This window comes from Haliotis asinina, chromosome 4 (genome assembly GCF_037392515.1).
Source record: "Haliotis asinina isolate JCU_RB_2024 chromosome 4, JCU_Hal_asi_v2, whole genome shotgun sequence".
In the NCBI taxonomy this organism is placed as follows: Eukaryota; Metazoa; Mollusca; class Gastropoda; order Lepetellida; family Haliotidae; genus Haliotis; species Haliotis asinina.
In genome coordinates, this window is record NC_090283.1 from 72,711,417 (window position 1) to 72,736,024 (window position 24,608).

Sequence of the window (24,608 nt, forward strand, 5' to 3'; positions counted from 1 at the left end):
ACAAGCATAGTCGCCTTTTATGGCAAGCATGGCTTGCTGAAGGCCTATTCTACCCCGGGACCTTCACGGGTCCAGACGAACACAGCATTGCAGGAGGTAATAAAAAAATCTCATTGTATCTCAGTTCGGTCGATTGATGCTCTTGCTGCTGATCACTGGATTGTCTGGTCCACACTAGATTATTTGCAGATATGTTGCTAAAATATTGCTGAATGTGGTGATAAACAACAACCAAACCAAACCTCATTTATCTCATGCAAAAATGACATTGGAATCATTGTTGGTATTCTTGTGGTTTGCTAAATTGCAGGATTGAATTATGTCCGGGTTTTACGTGACATACAAATACCTATCGGGTATCACAAGTATCTGTCTGTGTCTGTAATTTCACCCATCAGTCATGACTAGTGTTGACATGACCACTGATTCCTTCCAGGCTGTGAAGTAATTATTTGAACAAACACTACTCTAGAACATTTCAATACGTTCAATACTTTGCACCATTACAGGACCCTCATATTACCAGCAAGGACCCTTATTATATATAGCACCATGGACCTCACTTTTGCCAGTCAAGATAAAGCCTGCAGACATATGTTAAGGCCAGACCAAATTTATTTCTTGTTCTACAAATCTAGTGGTCATATTTTTTCAAGAATATGAAAAAAAATAAAAATGAATTTTCCTCTCTTAAAACAATAAAATCCTGATGTTGTTATTGACCGAAAGTGTAAACTTACAAAAAGTGTTTTTAGATTGTTTTTACTGCCCCATATATGCTTCATAAATTTCCAAAGTGAAATACTTTTTGTATTTAAAAGGACTATTTCTTTGACTGGTGATTTTTTTATTCATTGTCCCTTGCAACACAATCTGCGTGGAGGAGGTATTAGAAAGGACTCCCGTCCATGCATCCATCCGTCTGTGTCTCAATGCACATTTTTCTTTTCTGGAGCAGATATTTAAAACCATTCACTGTTCTGCACCTAAGCTGGCACATCGATGAGTCTGGTGGTGATTTGGCGCCTTTTGGAAGTTTTGGAATTCAAAGCATATTGAATGTGAGAGGACCTCCACTTTTACAACGTTCACTGTTTCTTCACCATAGATTGCACAAGGTATAAAGATGGATGTAGCATGGACCAATGTCTGAAAAATTAAATCCATTTTCTTCCATCATCTTTGATGATATTTATCATACATGTATATAGACATTTTTCTGTATTTTAAGATTTTCCTTTTTTAAGTTTGTAACTTTTCCTAAGTGTTAGTTTACAAACTTATTGAATTTATAGGCCACATAACAATCAATTATTACTTTTCACCTTTGAAAATATGGTAACTTGTTGCAGGACAGAAAAACACATATTTTAAATAGAAGCAATTATCCTACTCAAAGTACATGGTAATTTCAATATTTTCTTGTCCTGTCAAATCATAAAGGTTATATTTCAGAAAGCGTATTGAATTTCATCAGCGACGATACAGGATGGTGCATATATTATGCACGGATATATATATACAGTGGTATGCATTGTTTGATCTAAATCTACTTCCCCTCAGAGTGAGATATTATTCATATGTTTCCTGAAAAGGAAACAGCATGTACTGTCATCACAATCACATGTAACTGACCTGGAAATATTCTGTAATCAGTGTGTTGTGTTGGAATATATAACTTGACTGAACTAGCTCCTTGGAAGTATGAAAAAGGTAAGCTGTCAGTGAAACTTCTTGTTAATGTTTGCTTGTCTTTGTTGTTTATTGATTCACTATTCTAGGTTTTTGACAGCAGTGTATAAATTTGTTCAAGTTTGGACCAGTGAGTCCATTTACAGTGTAATCACTAAAGAGTGTCACAAATTGAGTCTTAAAAAACAAATGCAAGTTGCCTTTAATCAAATATCATTCCATTTTGTTTCTTTTGTTATCAGAACAAGGCAATTGAATAGGCTGAGGAGTGCAATATCCTGTTTACATGTGTGAGAGTGAAAAATCCTCTGCACACAGTGGTACTCAGGTCATGATGACCTCAGAGCTGAAATTTCAAGAGTGACATTTAGAGTTTGATTGATTGTCAGTGTCGTGAAAACTTTTTCTAGTCAAAAGAGATCTCTGAACTCATTTCTCTCCTATCTTAATGCCTTCTTAAAGGGGCACTGATGCGGAGCAATTTCCGTGGACTGGTGTAAACTTTTGTTATTGTTTTTCTCCAGGGAGAACCCGGATGATATCCCAGAATTCGTGACTGGTTCGTGACCTCTGCTGCGCAGTCCGTATGCGCAACTGATAGTTTAATTATAGACAGATCAACTGAGGTGAAGGCATTTTTACTTCCTTACAAATGTATTATGAAAACAAATGAAACACTTTGAAGGTTAATCATCTGCCAGTAGTAGAAATGGTAAAAAACTATTAGGACGGAAAAATACCGAAGCCAATGTACGTCTCTATATTTTGTCTCATAACCCTAACGAGTTTATTGTCATATTTGTATGATTTTGAACATTACTAAAAGAACACACGGTCTGCTTATACTCATAGTAAATTTCTAACATAACAGCAACATTTATACATTGTATAGACTGCCAATGTGGATCCTATTTCACACACATACGCGATCTAGTGTGTGTTTTTTGTCATATCGATTCTGCTGAATGCTACAACAAATAAATTAAAACAAAATGCAAATAATGAATGTAAAACAGACTAATGTTATAGCAACAATGTCAGGCTACTACCTTGTTCAGGAATGTATCCATCAATATCCACATAAAAGAAATCGTATTCCATTCATCTGCAGCTGGTAAATAATCTTGCTTTGTGTCGTGTGTCTTACAACTGTCTAATTTGCGAAAAAGTAACACATCGTTTCACGTCTTTCGTTGGTGAAAACCTGATAAACCTCTCACTGGTCACCCAAGATAGCACACCTGGCAACTAATTGTATGATATCTGCTATTCTAAGTAAGTTAGTTAACCAATAATGAGCAATCAATCAATCAACGCAAGGGTGGTTAATTCTTTGAAGGGAGGATGTTGTTTTTACAATCGCACTTTACGACAGGGTGTAGTCATCTACACACACTGCCTTTTGACAAAAGTAATTAATCAATCGGTGTGTTATCGGTTAATCTTTTGATCGATGTTTGTTTTTGTAACTCAGCTGATAAACCCTCTTGCATCACTTACATGCACATATTACATAACATGCAATACATTTGCCGCTACAGACCTTAATTTATAATGTTGAGTATTTACTCCAGACAGGAGAAATGCCAAATGGGAACCTTTGTTGAGTAACCGAAGTGGTGTTACTACTAATTATACCTGTTAAAAATTCATTAATTGACCATCTAGAGAATGATGACAAATAACACGTGTAGGTTTACACCATCAAAGGTGAGTTACAGCAAGGAAGATGTAATCTCTGTGTCTCATGCAGCCTGAAAACACTTATGGGCCAAAACTGTTTAGAGGATACGAACGGAATTTCGATACATAAGGAATACATACAGGCATTTGCTATGTACTTGGGTAAATAGGTGAAATAAAGGGGGGGGGGGGGGGGAGGTTTACGTAAGAAAATTTTCAGATTTCTCTACCAAAGGCAAAGTCATCGTTTATTGTTTACGAATTCAAATAAATCAACTGTGTGTTTTTTATTATCATAAATAATAAACCATTGTAGCTACCATAGCTACCAAAATTTACGTATGATTTACGTATCACAGCTGAACCAACACTCAAAATTACCTAAATATAAAGCTTTGCAATCTTCCGGAGTGAAACAAATGGCTTGCTGCGTGCCTGCAGATATCATATTTTCATGTAACATGATTAAATATCGAGGTTAAAAACACAGAAATAGTATCAAATTGAGTAACTATACCATCCAAGCATCCGGAAAAAACTACACTGCTGGGATATTTTGTTACGATCAGACAAGGAATACCATGGATATTTTTAAATAATGGCATATGATGGGCATCTGTCCTCCTGACTCTTATGGGTGAAGAAACTCTGCTAATATGGACAGGAGCCCAGTTCCTTTGTCCGTCACGGTCGAAGGAGCGGGCGCTGACCAATTTGCAGTTTGGTTCCGTAATTAGACCGTTGGCGAGAAACATTATTCGCTCCGCATCAGTGCCCCTTTAAGTAATACATATGGTTTTAATGCCCTGGTGTGACATTCTGTATACCGATGCAAACAATTTTTTTATTTGCCAGTGGATGATGGCGGGAACTCTGCAGCTGTTTCTTGCCTGGGCATTGTTGACCATCAATCCTGCGACATGTCAGTGTGTGAAGGATTCAGGTAAATTACTAGTTTTTCTGCAAATGTATACAATCAACTCCATGTGTGAGTGAGAAAGGCTTTATGCCACTTTTAGCAATATTCCAGCTATATCATGGCCAGGGAAACCAGAAATGGGTTTTCCACAGTGTACCAGGTGGGAAATCGAACCCGGGTCTTCAGCAGTATTCCAGCAATATCATAGTAGAGGTCACCAGAAATGGGCTCAGTGTCTAATTTACTACTTTTCAGAAGAAGTGGGCCATTGGCCCATGGTTAATGGAAATAGTAGGACATTTGCCATTGTATGTGGGTCATAAGAAAAGACAAGGGAGACATTCACTCTGCAATTTTAATGAATTTGTCATGCAAAAAGCAGTTCAGTTGTATCAGTTAAAGTGATAATTTAAATTGAATTGCTGCCTTTTCTGACCACACGTCATATTTTTCACTGCCGTTTTCATTTGTTGCTTCAGCCATTCAGCTTAGAGAGCAAGTTTATGGTCGGCACTATCAGCATTGTCTCTTGAGTATGGAAGCTCGGAAATTATCAGTTCCATCAGTGAAAACATTATGCTTTCCATTTTTCAGTCAAAGAGCACAAGTCATTTTGTTTTCACGCTCATTGAAGGGAACCCACTGATACCAAACTTGACATTTTGTTTAGAACGAACGGGTTGATGTTTTGTTCTCAGTTTTAACATCGGTCAGCGTATCATTGTTTTTTTATAGTTTTGTCTCAGTTATTAAATTAGAACTGTCATCACTTGACCTCGCAACGGTCTTGGCATTTTCTCTATCAGGTTTTGTTCTTTTTGTGTCAAAAAACAGTAAACGACTTTTCAGCTACATTTCATTTCGATAACTGCACACACTCTTTTCAACTTCAGTTACCGCCCTTTGATATAGACCTGGTCAATACACTGGTAGGGGACGTAACTCTTAATGCATAACGAAACAGCATGACTTGAATAAGCTACGTATTAAAAGCTCCATGCTTTGATTTAGGCACCGCATTAGATGTGGGGAAATCGTGTACAGCACAGCGGGCATTATCAATGCTGATTTATCACCTGGAATTGTGAAAAGATGTTGTAAATATTAAACAGTTTCGAGAGGTATGTTTTTACATGCAACATGTGTCATATTTGGGATTTCACTTTCTCTATAAAGTACAAATTCTATTACTGTTTTGGTTGAGTCCCATCCGGGTTTCGAACCCGCACCCTCAGAGTCAGGCACCTAATCGCCAGCACACAAAGTCCGACAGCCTAGCCCATTCAGCCACCGTGACTTTAACCAGCGAACACTTTAACCACCAGGCTACCCCCCCATTTCCCCATCAGTTGATTTGAAAATGTAGGTTTCAATCATTATGATGAACACTTTGTGGGAGTAGTTGTTTCTTAGCAGTATGTGTGGGTATTTCTACTGTAAGTTTTCACATATTCCTTTGTTTTTCTGCTCTCTGCTGATTTCATTGGTACACCTGAACCCATGAAGAGAAAAGGTTTTCATGTCAACATGCAGACAGTGGTTAAAATCAGGCACCTAGCCCGCTCAGCCACCGCAACTTGTGGAAGTCATGGTGGCTGAGTGGGCTAGGCAGCTGACTTTGTGTGCAGGCAATTAGGTGCCTGACCCTGAGGGTGCAGGTTCGAATCCTGGATGGGACTCAACCAAAACAGTACTAGACTTTACTGTTTCCAGATTATAGGAAATTATATAACCAATTAAATTTGGCCACACAAACCATGCAAAGGTATTCTGAAAGAGGTAGAAAGAGATATTGCATACTCTAAAACGTTTTGGATCTGTCAATTTGTCTGTATGACTTCCCCAAAATCTGAGTTGCACTTCGAACAAACCTTCACAGCTGCAACTGCTATCGTTGTTGACACTGGCAAGTTCGGTAGATTGGCTACTGTGAGAATGCAGAGAATGTAGAGCCAGCAAAGGGAGATAATAAAATTATGCATCCAGGGCATGATGGAAATTTATGGGTCCGTATACCTTGGAGATGTCGAATATGGATAAATGCTTCTAAGTCTGAATTGTAAAGTATTATCATGTGTACTTTCAAATCAGTTTTAAATCAGAAATCATTTAATTTACGTGTATTACTTGTAGCATTGAAACGTGTGGTTTTGATTTTATTGCTTTAGAAGCAATGCAGTATTTGTGTGTTTTTGCACATTTTTACCTTACACTATGTCATGTACACAGGTTTTCCACATCAAGGGAAACACAGATTGATGGTATTCCAAGAATAAAGAATTCAAACACTTAGTGTTTGGAATTTTTTTAATAAGCCAACATATCTCAGAAAAAAAATTTTCAAGATGGTGTAGGAAGAGGCAGGGATGGAAATAGTATTCAGTTATTTCAGTTATTTGTCATGGTATGGTAAATATTGAAATGGTTTGGATGAAAAAATTACAGTTTGTCCAGGCTGCACAATACATCGTCAAGTGAAGAATATGTTGTCAAATTTGAAAAGTGGAATTATGAAGTAAAATGCAAGGCTCAATTACAGGAACTATCTGATCTAATTTGCACTGTCTGCATGTTGACATGAAAACCTTGTTTCTTCATGGGTTCAGGTGTACCAATGAAACCAGCAGAGAGCAGAAAAACAAAGGAATATGTAAACACTTGCAGTAGAAATACCCACACATACTGCTAAGAAACAACTACTCCCATAAAGTGTTCATCATAATGATTGAAACCTACATTTTCAAATCAATTGAGGGGGAGTGGGGGTAGCCTAGAGGTGAAAGCGTTCGCTCGTCACACCAGAGATCCAGATTTGATTCCCCACATGGGTGCAATGTGTGAAGCTCATGTATGGTGTCCTCCACTGTGACATATTGCTGGAATAGTGCTGAAGACAAGGGTTCATTTGTCCAGCTAAGTACAATGACTGAAGCCCATCTTTGAGGGTCCTCTGTCATGACATTACTGGAATATTGCTATGAGCGGCATAAAAGTAAACTCAGTGAACTGGAAACATGCAACTTGGCTTCTTTGCAGTGATTGGTCTTGCTCAAAGTGAGGAAGAGTTTTAGCTCTATGTCAGCAACATCACACCTAGGGGCTCCAGAAATTGGCTGTAAATATTTTAACCATACTTGGAATTCAATCTGGGTCTTTGACATGATGACTAAAGGCTTTAACATCTGGACTACCCACTGCTGTAAATGGTAATGAGGCTGTCTTATTTGATTATGTCTTGTTTGTAGTTCATACATATCTATTCCAGAGCTTGGTTGCACTTGTGCACGCTAATATATAGTTTAACCAAGCCCAGTATTTTCCAAGCTGTTTTGTTTTTTTCATTTGTTTGTTATTATGGTTTACGTTGTCTTTGGGTAAAGTGAAATTTATCCTTGATCCAGTCAAGATGATAGTGTTGTTCGTGTTCAATTTTCAGACAAGCTGTCCTTCTCCCGGCAAAATAGTGAGGCCGATGATGTACACAGGAATCATTTTATCCGCATCCATTGCTGTGCCAACAACTTTGTGGGAAAGATTCAGTGGTACCGTTATAAAAATGGACTTAAGACTTCATTTGATTATGGGAACCATACATTCCATGAAAGACGACAGGTGTTGGATATCCAGAAGGCCTCCATGAAGGACAATGGAACCTATATATGTGTTGCAAGCAATGGGACGAACAATATCACCTTTGTGTTTGAACTTACTGTTGTTGGTAAGTAATACTTCAAATAGAGTCCATCAGAGGAGTAAAAAATTTTGATCTAACTCATTAAGCCCTGGAGCCACTCCACTCCCCAACACCTGGCACCCCTCGCTGACTGCCTGATTGCTGCGACGAGGCTAATTAGTGCTAATCATGCCTGATTTCCCTGGCAGGTCTCAGATATGACAGGAAACTGTCTAGTCTCACAAACAAGCACTGATTATTTAATTGTGTCGTAAAGATGGAAAAGAGGCCGATGTGAATACATATATTACAGCATTTCATGTAATTTATTGTCCCTTATACCCCTTTGCCAGTGTGTGCTGTATTTTTATCAACACCTACGCGGTCTTTGTACGTACAAGATGAACAAATATACAAATTCCTCCTGTCTCTCTCATCGTATTGACTGAATTACAATATATTATTTATAATAGACTTTAAAAAGAGGGGGGAACTTGCACTATAATCGTTTACATTTTTTGCCAATACATTGCTCGTGCTTACTGACTATTTCAAGGAAAGTATCAAGAGGTGTGTAAGAACATTGAGCATATAGAAATTTATAGTTTGTCACTTTGTTCATCTTAACTTAACGCTGTAAACATACATCACCATTCATACACATACATACTGCATGATACATTTATCATTACTCGATGCTAAACAAAGCTTCCCATCATGTGATGGGATAAAGCATCACGAATGTAACGCATTATATCTCAGTTACTCATTATATTGGCTGATACTTTGACCAATCGTATCGTGAGAACCTGTCACATAGGAAGGGCAAAGTGATGGGGCGTGGCCTAAATTTCTGAAGGGCACGTTTGGTCACTCAGATTGGATACATTGATTTTTTATTGTATTGTTGACCAGTGGATATGTTGTGTTTTGGTTGTATATTCTAACTATCATGTAAGAATTTGTGTATTGTCTGATATCGTATCACTATCAAGGTTCACCAGACTGCACCCATGTGTGCATATACAGTACAGATAATGAAGCGTATGTAGCACAATCAAGTGGGTTGTCCGACAAAATAACAACACATGTTTATTTTACACTTGTCCCGGGACAGTTTGTTCAATAAGGGAGTAGGGGCGTGGCTACGTATAAATGTTACCGGAGACTGTTGTTTCAAGACCAGTAGTAGCGCTAAATAATCTTATTACTGTAGTCTGAATGATGATACGCAAGGGTATCAATACCATGACTAATATGCTATCCTGCTTTTACTGATGATGGATCAACGGAATTAGTTGCTACATGTGATAATTACAGAGAAGTGTCAAGAAGCTTTCAATAGCACATAAAGTAAGGGATTATGTAAGTGTGCCTTTCTTCACACATGTTTGGAATCTTTGTATGTAAGACATACTTAAACCAAATTATGTCTCACTCATATCATTGTGTGAGATTAAATTGTTCAAAACATCTATGTCAATGGCAGTAAAGACGAATTTACGCACATGCCTAATAATCTATAAAAGAAGCGTTTTCGCTGATACATTGCTAGTGTTTACTGAATATTTTAAGGAAAATACTAATAAGCTAGTCTGTGACGTACATAAAACAGATTCACAGTTTGTCGCTTTGGTTCATCTAGATTTAACGCAGAAAATACACGTTATCACACGAACATACATGTATGCATATTGTATAATGCTATTCCTTGCACATACATAAGACAAAGTGTTGCGCAGTGGAATTGTTAAACAAATTTTGTAAGTAATAAATATGAAGAAAAAAAGAAATGTGCTCAACTAAACGGTAACCAAACAATGATATTGCCACTCCGACCACCAAACTAAATATGACACCTTTTTCCACTCCGTCCACCAAACTAAATATTGACACCTTTTATGACAGTCCACCAAACTAAGTTGACTAGATAAGTTATCTGAATTCGAACTATGAACAATGCCCGAATATGGCAACTATTTGTCTTAATTCACAACAGTGCAGACGAACACTCTATTTTTTCGACCCTATCGCTTGCCGTCCAAAGCGCATCTACCCGACCCTGCACATGCAAAAAACTCAAAATGCACGAGACGTGATGGTTGCGTTTTTATGCGATGTTCATGTTTCTTGAAAAGGTGTGTTTTGGCTATTGTTTTTAACATATCAAAATCATGAGCTAATGTAACTGACATTCTCTTCAGAACATACCACCCCCCGCTGACAAGACCCTGGTCTTTCAGAAAGACGTCTATATACATCTGAGCTAAATGTGTAGAACTACTGAAGTTGAAGTGTACACGTGGGTGACCTATTCTGGATTCCACTCCAGTGGACAAAGCTTAGTAACAGGTCTAGTCAACACCGACTTCCCCACTTGAACATCCACTACTCTGACATGTCCATCTCTGCTTGGATATATCTTGACAATTTTACCAAGCGGCCAACTTCCTCTTGGAGAATCAGGACTAACAATAATGACAACGTCATTTGTGCTTAAGTCCTTACTTGTTGCCTGCCATTTCTTGCGAACATTGAGAGTGGGTAACCACTCTTTCAACCATCTTTTCCATATATGCCTCAGTAATTCCTGCACACGCCTCCACCGTTTATGAGGATTAAAGTCTCGTTGATCAGCCTCAGGTGCAAAAGGACCGCCACATTGCCCATGTAGGAAATGATTTGGTGTTATGGGCAACATATCATTTGGATGTGCGCTCTGATATGTTAGTGGTCGAGAATTCAACAACGCCTCAACACCAACAAAGGTGGTCATCAGTTCTTCATCTGTTACTTCTCCAGACTTGAGAACAGCATAAATTGCCCTTTTTGCTGATTTAATCAAAGATTCGAAGATTCCACCAAAATGTGGAGCATGTGGTGGATTAAACTTCCACAAGACCTTTTTGCTTGCTAACGATGCTTTTAGATCATCTCCATCGAGATTAGAAATGAGCTGCCTCAGTTCCTTTACGGCTCCCACAAAGTTAGTACCGTTATCAGATATGACTTCATTTGGCATTCCTCTTCTATGTGCCATACGAGAGAAAGCGTTCAGGAAGGAGTCCGTGTCTAAACCGTAAGCCATCTCCAGGTGTACCGCTCGAGTTGATAGACACGTGAATAAACACAGATACCGTTTCTGTCTACTTTTCCCTCTACCTTGTTTTGTTAGAAATGGACCAGCAAAGTCTACTCCTGTCTGAGCAAAAGGTCTCATCGAACATTTAACCCTGACGCTTGGCAAATCTGCCATTATCTGTGTAGCAGGCTTGGTTTTCTGACGTCTACACCAAGCACACTGATGTTCCCAACTACGAATCTCTTCACGAGCTGCTATAATCCAAAACCTACTTGACAATGCAGCCAATGTGTAGTTGGTTCCCATATGACAACAATCCTCATGGAACTGTTTCACAATCAACTTTGTTACCCAGTGACCTCTAGGAAGTATGACTGGAAAACGTGACTCATAGGAAAGGTCCTCGGCATATCTGAGTCTTCCACCTGATCTGATCAGTCCAGAATCGTCTAAAAATGGATGTAAACTCAATAGTTTACTCGAGTTAGGAAGTTGTTTTCCTTTTGTCAAAGCTGAGTATTCTTCAGTAAATGCTTCTTTCTGAGCGTTCAGAAGAATTAGTGTTTCAGCATCCTGTATCTCATCGGCTTCAAGCTCGCCAGATTTTCTAGTTCCTCCAGAAGAAACATTGTGAACAAACCGAAGTACCCAGGCAGTAACTCTGCACAATCTCTTCCAGTGTGAATATCTTGATGGGTCTAAGCACCAGGTCATCACTGTAGCAGCTTTACCTGTTACCATTGTAAAATCTGACTGACATCCTTTGCGTCTTTCTAACTGTTCATTGATTTTCAAGTTCCTTTGATTTGGCCACTCCTTCTCATCTTGTTTTATAAACTCTGGACCTTGAAGCCATTCCTTCTTATTTAATGCTTCAACATGTGCTCCTCTTGTGAGAATGTCAGCAGCATTCTGGCTGGTTGGTACATACTTCCACTGACTTGGTTGTGTATTGTCCTGTATGAACCCAACTCTGTTTGCAACAAAAGGCTTAAGGTTTCTGCTTTGATTTTTAATCCAACATAAGACATTTTCACTGTCTGACCAAAACTTCACTGATTTTGGAGAAACAGCTAGAGCCTCTGTGACAATCAGTGTCAGTCGTACACCAAGAACAGCTGCAAGCAGTTCCAACCTAGGAATGCTCATTGCTTTTAATGGAGCAACTCTACTTTTGGAAGCTACTAGAGTGCTAGACCTGCCTTGACTGGAGAGATTACTTACACAATAGATGACTGCACCAAATGCTTCTTGAGAAGCGTCTACGAATACATGCAACTGCTGGTCACTTGTAGCTTGATTTAATCCTATCTCTCTCGGAAATCTGAGTGAAGAAAGCAGCAGCACTTCATTGTACCACTTCCATGTTTTTGCTTCAAGATGAGGATTCATTTTATCATCCCATCCGAGTCCAGCAAGCCACATTTGCTGGAGTAAGACTTTTGCTCTCACTACAAATGGTGCTATTAATCCTAACGGATCAAAAACTTTGGCAATTTCTCTAAGAAAGGATCTCTTTGTCACTGTCAGCATTTTCTTGTTTGAACTACAACCAAAGTTAAATTCGTCAGTTTCAGCACACCAGACAAGTCCTAAGGTTTTGACCGATGGCAAGTCATCTGTCAATATGCTCACTTCCTTCAACCTGTCTTCCACCGGAATTTCATTTAAAACATTCTTTGAATTTGATAGCCATTTTCTGGCATGCATACCTGCTATTTCCCAAAGATTCATAAGCTGGTTGTAAAGCTCTAGTGCATCAGTGTCAGTTTGAACAGAATCTATACTGTCATCCATGTAAGTTGATTTAACAACTGTTGTAGATGCCATAGTCAAATCTGTTTCATGTAATTTGGCATGTTCCTGTGTGATGTACTGAGCCAGGAAAGGTGAGCAATTTATCCCAAACACTACTCTAGAGAATTCATAAACATCAGGAGGTTTGTCCTCATCATTTGATCGCCAAAGAAACCTGAAGTATGGACGGTCACACTCTGCAATCTCAATTTGTAAATACATCTCCTCTACGTCACAGATAAGTCCAACTGGATATCTTCTAAATCTCAACAGTATTTCAAACAGGTCATTTTGCATCTTGGGACCCTGGTGAATAACATCATTCAGGGAAATGCCACTACATTTTGCAGATGCGTCAAACACCAGCCTGACTTTTGTTGTTGCTCTATCCATATTCACCACAGGAAAATGAGGTAAGTACCATTTGGATTTACTGATTTCCTCCTCTGGAACTTTTCTGATATAATTCTTTTCAAGGTATTTAGCTATGACGTTTTCATATGCTTCTAAAATTGTATCATTTTTTGACAATTTTTTCTCTGTATCTTTCAAACGTTTCAATGCCATCTCATAATTGTCGGGCAAGATGTCAGGATCCAATTTCCAGGGAATGCCTACTTTGTATCGCTCATTTGTGTAGCTAAGGGATGTTTTAACAGCTTGAATTGCATCCTCATCTTCAGGGCTTAACTTGGGTGTTGCAGCAGCAACTTCTTCTGTTTCCCAAAACCTCTGAACAAGTTCATCGAGACAGTCATCTGCACACCCAACATCAGCATGCTGAACATAGCATACATGTGACGTCTGGTTCTGGGATGCATATCCTTTTGGAACAATCCCAACACATGTCCAACCTAAAGGTGTGAGCCTTGCACCTGGTTCCCCAGGTAGTCCATACAGTTCTTTTTGAGAACTGTGCAACTCAATATAATCCATTCCTATGAGGATGTCTATTACTGGTGGTGAAGCTGGTTTAGGAAAATCAACATCTTCCAAATGTTTCCAGTTTTCACTGATCTTTTGCCAGTTCACAGCAGGTAATGATCCTGTCACTTTAGTTGTCGTCAACGCCTTCATTGTCATTTTTACTGATCCATCAACACTTTCAAGGTCAAAGTGAACACACCGACTACTAAACGTCTCAGTTTTGCTATTCAAAACGCTAACAGAGATCTGCTGATATCTACCTTGAAGACCTAGTTGACTAGCAATGTCCTCATTAATGTAAGTTTGAGTACTGGCGTCATCCAACAGAGCATTGACCTTTATTTCAGAAGTGCCATTCTTTAAGACAACCGGTACAGTCCTAAGTGCATAGGTCTTAACTTGGTTTTTGATAGCTGACATTGTAACAGATGAAAATTGCTCTGTACTACCTGATGTTTGGTTAACATCAACTTGTAACGTTTTTTTGTTGCTATGAAGTAAACGATTATGCGTTGCCTCACACCCATCAACATTACATTTTTCCCACTGTTGACAATGTTTCCCAACATGGCCTTTGTCTAAACATCGAAAACACAGTTGCAGGCGTTTTACCGTTTCCCATCTGTTGACAACATCAAGAGCTTTCAGTTTACGACACTGTGAAGTTGTATGGTTTTGCCTTTGACATACATTACACTGGAGGGTTTTCTCGTTTTTTGTTCCAAAGTAAACACCTTTGTGTGTACGTGAACAGGATTGTCCGCTCCTTGATTTTTCAGAAACACCATATTTAACCTCTGATGCTATTGTCTGAAATTCAGATTCCCTGACTACCCATTCTCGCAGAGTTTCCACTGACTCTTGTCTTTGTGATTCGAACACCCATCTCTGAAAGTGAACTAACATTGATTCTGTTAGTTTTGTCTTTAATACAGAGAGCAGACAGCCGTCTCCCAACTCCTCTATCTTATCGTTGTCTCGTAGGCTTACAACCATGACATCCAACAAGTCGGCAAATCGTTCCAAATCCTTTGCATTTCCTTTCCTAACAGGTTTGAAATTGGAAATTTCTTCCATTTTTAGAGCTATCTCCCTTCGCTTACCGCCATATCGCCTATCAAGTTTTTCTAACGCTATGTCATAAGCGTAAGCACTGTGTCCTAATCTATTGACCAATGCTAGGGCTTCTCCTGACAAATATTGTTTCAATTGGAGCAACTTGTATTCACCTGTTGCAGGGGCTTTGTCCACACATGCCATAAATGCTGCTCTCCAGCTTTCATATTCTTGAACTTTACCCGAGAATATAGGAATTGAAACTCTTTTCAGTTGTTTCCACATGTCTCGCCCAATTTCAGTATTTTCAGATTTATCTGTCACAACCTTTAGTGTACCAGGAGCTACGGTTTCTGTTGGCTTTACATAATCACCATGCTTTGAAACCTGATCATCCGACTTAACTTCTTGAACCGAATCATGATCCTTGCAAAACAACCTACTCATACCCTCTCTCAGACTACCTGCTGATGTACTAGCAGTGTTGTTCAAGTATACTAAAGCCTTGTTTACGGCAGTTTCACTTTCTTCTTCAATTGGTTCAATCTCTTTAATGGTTTTGTCAAACTTTTCTAGATCATCACTTTCTTGGTAAGCTTCAGCTAAGCTTACAATAACACCAACAGTCTTGCTTTGTAGTGATGCGACCTTGTCAATGTAATCTCTTATTGCCTGTCTTGATGGTAGTTCTTGTTCAACTAAAGCTAACAACTGATTTTTAGCTTTTGTGAGTGCTGTTTTCGAACTGGTCTTTTCACGTTTAAGTTTAATTATTTGTAACTTGAGGATAGCACTCTTACTATCGGCCTCTGGTTTAGCCATGATTTTCAAAACAAAATATTGAAAAACAACACTATCTATGCTAGAAAAGAATACCTAACAACTTACCTGAATAAACAAACTCAGCTCCGAAATACAGAGCAGTAACCACGCTCTGCTACCAAAATTTGTTGCGCAGTGGAATTGTTAAACAAATTTTGTAAGTAATAAATATGAAGAAAAAAAGAAATGTGCTCAACTAAACGGTAACCAAACAATGATATTGCCACTCCGACCACCAAACTAAATATGACACCTTTTTCCACTCCGTCCACCAAACTAAATATTGACACCTTTTATGACAGTCCACCAAACTAAGTTGACTAGATAAGTTATCTGAATTCGAACTATGAACAATGCCCGAATATGGCAACTATTTGTCTTAATTCACAACAGTGCAGACGAACACTCTATTTTTTCGACCCTATCGCTTGCCGTCCAAAGCGCATCTACCCGACCCTGCACATGCAAAAAACTCAAAATGCACGAGACGTGATGGTTGCGTTTTTATGCGATGTTCATGTTTCTTGAAAAGGTGTGTTTTGGCTATTGTTTTTAACATATCAAAATCATGAGCTAATGTAACTGACATTCTCTTCAGAACACAAAGGGTCATGGGGTGGGCGTCATCAAAGTTCCTGAATAGGACATTTTGTATCTTAACTGTTCAATATACTCCCTGATTTGTTATCTATGACCAATCGTATCATGAGATACCTGTCACACTGGAAATGACAGGTGATGGGGCATGGGCTAAATTTTTTAAGAGTACGTTCGGTCACTAGACAGCTTGGATACAGATTGACTGTTGGTTAGATCGTTGACCAATCGATATGCTAGATTTTGGCTTTATCAACTCTAGTTATCATGAAAAGTTTGTGTATCGTGAACATATATAATCATAAGGATGCCTGAAATGTACACGTAGAACTAACAAGCACTTTGACGAGTTTATTTTTCTTTTGAAGCGCTCAAAGCTCTACAATGCGATTATTTTTACCCCGGATAACCCAATCCAACTATTGAGTAGAGATGGTATTTATTTGCATATACTTTTTGCACACACTACTTGTACATCAAACATAATGGTTCGCTGAACATTTCAATTTAATCTGCACATTGTTACGAATAAATACCATAATTCAAGTACATGTATTATAGAATTTAAAAAAGTAACACGATACAGATTTATTGTGATGTATACACTTGAATCTCCCCAAATATTTATGAAGATGGATATACTCATATTTGTTTTGAAAGCAAACGAGGTTCAGAAGATTGACCATGGGCGTGACTCCACAAAACAGGTTGTCCAATGATGTAACAGCGCATTAGTTTGTTTTATACTTGTCACGGGACAAAAGTTTACATGCATTCGGCCAGAGGCTGTTATTTTGAGGTTGAAAGAGGTGTTCACATATCTCATTTAGTGTTTTCTGATTGAATGATTATACGCATCAGTTCCGATATATTATCCTCCTTTTATTGACGATGGATCTGATACACATGATCATTACACTGGATAAGATAATTACAGAGATCAAATACAAACATTTCTTACACAATACTTATGTAAATTGCATTGAAAAATCACATTTCAAGCATGAAACATCTTGAACAAAATACCCCAGTTACCTTTGTATGGTTTATGTGTACTATATATGTATAGCAGACGCAAGACGCAAGAGTTATCACTTCATATTCGATTATGTATTATCGTCAACTTTAAAAATCAATAGTCGCAAATGAATTAGGTCTAAATTAGTAACTTGGTTTATTTCAAACATGAACATGAGTGTAATACCGTATTGCTATTTATGTATACGATTCATTATATGGACTGTTACAACGAATGAATGAATTATTTAATTTAGAAGAAGGTTTTGTAACCTTGTCACCATTAATTCAATCAATGTGCAAACATAGTATCTTAGTATTCACTCCCAATGACGAGTAACAAACACGTACCTCCCGTAACAACATCTCATAATCCCTTTTCTCGCAGACGTGTTCATTTGCCTGTATAAGCCCCCGACATTGCAAGCAATTGTTATCAAAACACATTAATAGTTCTTCTGATTAACACAGAAAGTAACCTCTCGTAAGAAAAGCTAATCTTTGATCATTACTGCTAAACTGATTGAAATGATAGGTACAGTACGAATTTAAAATGTAAAACCCCAATACGCGGCTCTCGCTGAATGAGAGGTGCTTTTCGTAACCCCCAATATGCGTCTCTCGCTGAATAAGAGGAGCTTTTTATTCCCCCCAATAAGCGACTCTCGCTGTGAGAAGCTAATTAATTTGCCGCATATACGCGGCTCTCGGCCTTAATGAGTTAAGTAATGAAATGATGTGTGTTCTTAGTAGTAAACATCAGCCTCAAGATATGACTAGATTAGAGTGTATTATGTCTCACTGGTAAAGAATGTTTTTAGACTCAGTCCTTGATAATGGTTGCTATGGTTATTGCTTTCTGTCTAAAATAGCCATCTACACCCAACAACAACAACTTCTTGTAACCAATGGTTTTGTAATTTAACATTTTCTCCATGCTTTTTTTTTACCAGTCCCTCCTGGATTCCGCGATTCCGCGGTTGCAGAAAAAATCGCGGAATTTACCTTGCCGTGCAGAAAAACGTCTCGTCTGCGCAAAATGCATTTGCGTGCAGAATCTGTGCAGAATTTGCCACTTTTCTGCAGCGGATTTTGCTCATTTCAAAAACTGAGTGAAAACTGACTGTCAGCCGAAACAAAAAGTAGAGCTATAGTAGGGTAGGTTACACATGAAAAGGACTGACATATTTATTGTGACCAAATTTTCAAAGTAATCATGATTAAAGATATTTTATTAATTAAGCAAGTTTTAGGCATTTTTCAAATGATATTAGATGAATTTGACACTACAGTTACAATCTCAGAATTGATCACTTTGAAGATTGAAATTATTCCAGATTTCTTTTAGGTATAAAACGGTCTGCACGAAACCGGAAGTTGTTCATCTGCATCAAAGTTACAAATGAGCGGAAAGAAATAACTTTCAGTGAGTGTTTAATTTTCAAACACAAGAAAAGGTGTGGGTGCTTTGTCACTCAAGATGTCATGTCTTCTGTCGACTTAACTTTATATCTGTGTTTGAGAATTAAACTATAAAGCTCTGTATAATGTTTTTGTTGTTTTTTCTACATGTTTTAGCCGCTGAATGGTTTGCAGAATATTGAGAAGTGCGGTGCAGAATTTGCTTAAATCTGACACGGAATTCTTAAAAATTTGCCGTGGAATCCAGGAGGGACTGGTATACATTGAACCAGTACATGCACCAATGAAGCTCTGGTCCCCCATTATGGGATTTCTGTGTTTAATTTTTATGTTCGTTTTATTTTGAGCTTTTACAAAATGAGAGCAGAGTGATTTTTATGCCCCCCGGCATGTAATGCGGGTGGATATAGTCAACGCCTCGTCTGTCCGTCCGTCCGTCCGTCCGTCCATAATCATTTTGTTTCCAGAGCATAACTCAGAAACCGTTCAATATTTTTAGACCAAAATTGATAGATATAGTAATTTCAGCCTATGGTTGTGCCTTTTGCTACAGATTTTTGGCATTTATATTTCTTTTGTTTTTCCATGGTACATTTTGGTGTTATTCTTATGGTGGGGTGGGCTTCGTTTCCGGAGCAGAACTCAAAAAATGTTCAATATTTTTCTGCAAACCTTGATAGATATATCAATCAGAACATGAAGTGGTACCTTTTGCTATTGACAGGTTTTTGTGATTTATTATTTTCTCGGTTTCCATGGAAATGTTTCAGACTGTGTTGTCTCCGGAGCAGAACTCAAAACCTTCTTAATATCTGTCAGAGAAAACTTGGTAGATATGTGTGGCAGACCCCAAAGTGGTGCCTTTTGGTATTTACAGGGTTTTGTGATTTATTATTTTCTTGGTTTCCATGAACATGTTGTGGGCTTCATTTCCGGAGCACAACTCGAAAACCATTTCATATCTTTCTAAAGATCTTGACAGATATATGAGACAGATCTTGAAATGGTGACTTTTTCTGATTACAGATATATGGCATTTTTCATGATTTCCATGGAGACAATTCAGACATGGTCTAAAAACACAATAAGTAACTGTCAGATGATTTGTCTTTTGAAATATGTGGGGGCCAGGAGAGATACGTCATCTTCTATGACTCTTGTTTTCTTCTTTTGTTGAGTTTTGTCACAATATATTTGGGCTGTATAAGTAATATCAAACAAGCATGACAGTTGTGTTTCTGGGGTTGCACAGATGTATCTATAACTACAGAAGGAACTTAGCTCCTTCACAGAAAATATACAACTTACTCAGAGCCATCTGTTGTTCAAAAGATCAATACAACTGTATGATGAAACTGTAACCATGGTAACAACTACATCTTACCCAGCCTCAGTGTATATTGTATGCTGAATTGTTTTGGTCACATTGATCAGTATTCATAGTAATACAATTCAAAATCAATACAGACAAGACAGATGTATGAAGCTCATTTCTGGTGTCCCCCTGCCTTGATGTTGCTGGAACATTGTTAAAAGTGGCCTAAAAACATACTCCCTCAGTGTGCGAAATAGATTCCAAGTTTTGATAACCAGCTGGGCTAGCTTCGCCTGAAATTTACTTGCCCACAAAATAATTCATTAGAGCGAAATTTGAATGCAGAAACTAAGCAAAGGATTGAAAAAATAGATAAGAATAAGATACTGGGTTATGAAGAACATTTTTATCTGGCTATAATGTGGCATGATTTAAAAGCATAGTGTAAGTTAACAAGTCGGAGAGAGTGATATATGTACACAGTGACCCCCATGGAAATTCATTAGCCAGTCAGATCAGGGACTGTGGAGATTTAATGGCCAGGCCGGATTTTTACTAGCCAACTTGCTATTTTGCCACTGTACACACTCACTCTGGTTCATCAAACAGAGGCTGATGAGGCCTATCATGTACTGTATCACAACTTATGTTATGATTTGTTCACATATTCAGTAAATAAACCATAGCCTTCCTGAATTCAATTCATTAGTCATGGTCACTAGAATTATGGGACATTTATGTAGCGCACATATCCACACAGCCAGCGCTTGCTCAAGGTGCTTGTATTTTTCCCTCGACCATTTGATATCAATGTCAACTCCCTTGGGAGTATACAACTCTCTAGACGCACCACATGTATTATGGTTTTCTCAGCTAATGGGGTACCCATTCGCAGCTGGTTGGACTGGGACTTTGTCAAAATTCACTGCATGTTGCTGTAGCCGCAGCTGGGTGTTTCAGCATATTCATGTGGTCATGTACCAACACATTTGTGTACAGATTTGTGTACAGGATTGTGTACAGGGTTGTGTACTGTACACAAGGGGCTGTGACAACACTGAAAGAGTCTGTACTCAAAGCTGACTCCATGCAAGGTTTTTGCACACTGTCTCAAGTGGACTAAATCCTGACGCCTCAACCTTACTGGATCACTGAAATGTAATATTGTCAAGAAAGTCATTTTAATTAGAACTTGTTTGTTGTTTATCAAAGTGGAACATGCAAAAATTGTATACATCCAAGTTATCCAGTATCATAACTTAAGTTCTTTTGCCAAGGCCTCTTACAGATGTGTCATAAGGCAAATATGTTGTGTTGTTCACAATGTATTAGTGTTCTGGCTTTCTATAAAATATCATGTATATGTTTCAGCTTTAGCAATTACATGATATGTTTGTTATTTTAATTTCTTCACGCTGAACATAAAGCATTCACGAATGAATATTTGTATATATTCATGTTCACCTCATAATATATTTGCGTTAGCCTTAGTTTAATTATATACAGTACCTGGCCTCACCTAAACAAACAACATCCCCATCCCTTCACTGCTGGAGAATATTTCTGGTTTTTCGTTGATTTGCATAACAGAAGGTGGTTGCAAATATCCTTGCATCTTTGGTCAAAGGAAGCCATCATTTCAAATTACTTAGTCTACTTCAAATCACATGAAAGATTCCATAAAGAAGTCTGAAGCAAATAATGACAAAAAAATTCCTAATTTTAATTCAGACTTTTCTCATTTCCTCACAATTCATGGAAATATTAGCATTGAAGTAAGCCAGTTTTGAAGAATGCCATCATTTTTTCCTAATTTACCTGACAAAGACACCAAAGCTGGATACAGATTTTTTAGAGAGGGGGTTGCACACTCTTGTGACAGGGACTGCACACGTAGTTTTCACCCGTGTTAAATGGATCCACCGATGAAGGCTGCTTCATTCAGTATCCTGAATAAATCCATAATGGTATGTTCCAAATGCATTGTGCACTGCGGTATACAGGCATTGTCCCTACTGAATTATGTTTCAAAGTAGTGTTATATCAAGTTAAGTTCAGGTGACATAGGGGTGGTGTGACAAAATTTACTTTTCATGCCATACCACTGTGAGCTGATGTAATTACCCAGTGCTGATCGTTTAGCCTAATTATGATTATATTTTACCACACAGTGATTGGCCAATGAGATTCTATTTCTGTTGATAACATTTCAATCAATTTTTTTTTTTTCAATTTCAGACTGTGACCAATCAGTCGGCAAAGTGATAGTGGAGCGAAAGCCAGATGCAAAGCAGATGGTCAAGTTGGGCCAGAGCATCACCTTGGAATGCCGGGGATACTTTGGTTGTGGCTTGCAAAACACTCGAGATGCTTTCTGGATGAGAAAATGGGGGAAAGTGTCCACTTCATTGTCTGGAGATAATGCATTTTATTCTGTGGAATTTGTGAATAAGAGGTAGGAGTATTTGCAGGATTTGGAGAGAAGTATTGTGTCTGCTACATGCAACACCCACTTACCTTCATCGGATTTTGTTTATGCTTCATTGTTGTTAAATGCTGCACTCAGCAGTATTCCTGCTGAACAGTGGAGTCTGTAAACCCAGTCTCATTAGCAGCCCTTGCAACAAGCTTTGATTGCCCAAGACCAGTTCTAACCCAGATCTTCACGGGTTGTTTAATACTGCACTCAGTACTCATTTGACTTGATGAGTAGGACCTGTGAGTAATCAAGTCTGCAACAGATGGACCTGACAGATATTGTGAATTTTGGGATTTACAGGATGCAAATTCCTGCGTTCTGTATGCATAAAAATTGACAATGGATGCTACAAAATTTATTAGCAAAACCACAGGGATGCAGAAAATGTCCAAATACTTTTGTAAAACTTCCAGTCATGTAACAATATGTTATCACTGAGTTTACTCCAAGCTGGGTTATAGTATCAGTTTCAATTTCCTTATTGTAACAAGTAATGTGTTGATCATGATACACTATACAACAACAGTACTGACAATAATCTTTAACTGTCTTATACCCTCATTGTGAAGTCCAGGACCCTTGGAAATTATAAACATGAGTCGCAGACACCCTCAAATACAGGACTCAAGGTAAATCCCTGTGAACAGCAATCAAGATATCGGGGTTTGATGACAAGATGAAAAATAAGTCACCTGTCATAACCACTTTATCTCTGAAAGTAAATCATATCTGTAATGGTAAATAATTTGCCGTGACAAAAGGTGTAAGAAATCCCCCCAGAACCAGCAAAATATAACACTGACAAGTCTAAACTTTTCAGTATTATGTATTTAACAGTCAAATAACAAGATACAAAGATTCACAGTAGAGGTTTCATGTACAATGCAACTGTGTCAAAACTGAAGTAATGGGTCTCAAATATATCAACTCACCTAAGTCTGAGAGTGAAAAACAGTTATTCTGAATTCAACACGGCAAGTGGTTAGGCAGCAGTCATGTAGGTCAAGCGTTGATGGAGAGGCAGGCAGATAGGTAGGCAAATGATGTACTCCAGTTATCCGCGTGTGTGTCCGTGTCATCAACACAACGATCCTTTCTACAGTCACTGATTCTTGAATATTCAAGCACATGTGCCACCATTGACATTTTAGACATAAAGGGATCAGTTTGTCATCAAACGTATGTTGAATGTGTTCATGATTACAAAGTAAACTTAACTAACCCAGGACTTAAATGTGATGAGCGAACGCCTTTACCACTGGCCCACCCCACCAGCTTGTTATTTGAAGACTAGTTGAGGTAAAACTGTTGCCTGGTATATGTGCATACAGGACACTGGACACATCCAATTTCTGCCTTTATATGGAAAGGGGACATTTTGAAAGAGACGCAAGGTATCTTCAGTGAGTTTCAGTGATCCTATTTTGCCTTTTATTGACATTCTGTTTTGTGAGATAACAGAGACTGAATATTGTTTGGCATTGTGATATTTCCACTCAAGGCAGAGGTTGTTGAAGCAGTTACAGACCCATACTTTCTGTTTGTTACTGTCATGATTTCACTGAATAAAGAAGAGCTCCTGTACCACTTCAACTGTCGTAAGTCTATTTTCAGTAAAGGAGGTACAGCAGTCAAAGCGCTACATTAGCTTTGTGAAACAGAGCTCTAGTTTTGTTTAGTGTTTAGTTGTGTTTAGACCAAATTGCATGGTAATATGGAGGCCTTTGTTTTCAAGGCACGCAAGTGCATCATTCTTTGAATTAGTTAAAGATTTTTCTGCATTGGGGTAACACTTCTTTTTTTTTTTTCATCCTCACCGAAAAGCCAGTATTAACTAAAGTGTTTTTCAATGTTGTCATATTTTCCTACCCTTGTGATCAATAAATACAAAAGATCAAACAAAAATATAGTTAAGTCATAGTTGGTCAAGGGTACATTATATGTGTTTTCTTGTATTTTATATAATCTCTGTCCTTAGCATCCTCGATAATCTCAAGGATATAAATTCCAGTAGCTCCACTATACCCTGGATGCATGTATGGCCGATGATTTTATTACCTCCCATTGCTGGCTTTTTATCTAATCAGGTGTCTACACTGGCATATTCATTGTACCACAAGGCTTCTA

At 38.2% G+C, this 24,608-nt stretch overlaps 1 protein-coding gene across 7 annotated transcripts in view; it reads left to right on the forward strand.

Annotated features, from left to right (window-relative positions):
• LOC137281853 (uncharacterized) overlaps nucleotides 1-24,608 on the forward strand; it is a 36,585-nt gene that overhangs the window by 1,828 nt on the left and 10,149 nt on the right. For 3 of the 7 annotated variants that reach the window (XM_067813507.1, XM_067813501.1, XM_067813506.1), the window contains exons 2-4: nucleotides 4,231-4,318; nucleotides 7,731-8,012; nucleotides 22,241-22,457. In XM_067813507.1, the coding sequence (XP_067669608.1) occupies nucleotides 4,234-4,318; nucleotides 7,731-8,012; nucleotides 22,241-22,457 (584 nt within the window). In that variant the 5' untranslated portion in view covers nucleotides 4,231-4,233. Of the gene's footprint in view, nucleotides 1-1,590; nucleotides 1,714-2,216; nucleotides 2,319-4,230; nucleotides 4,319-7,730; nucleotides 8,013-22,240; nucleotides 22,458-24,608 lie in introns of those variants that run through there. The other 4 variants (XM_067813505.1, XM_067813504.1, XM_067813503.1 and 1 more) reach the window with 3 other exon arrangements.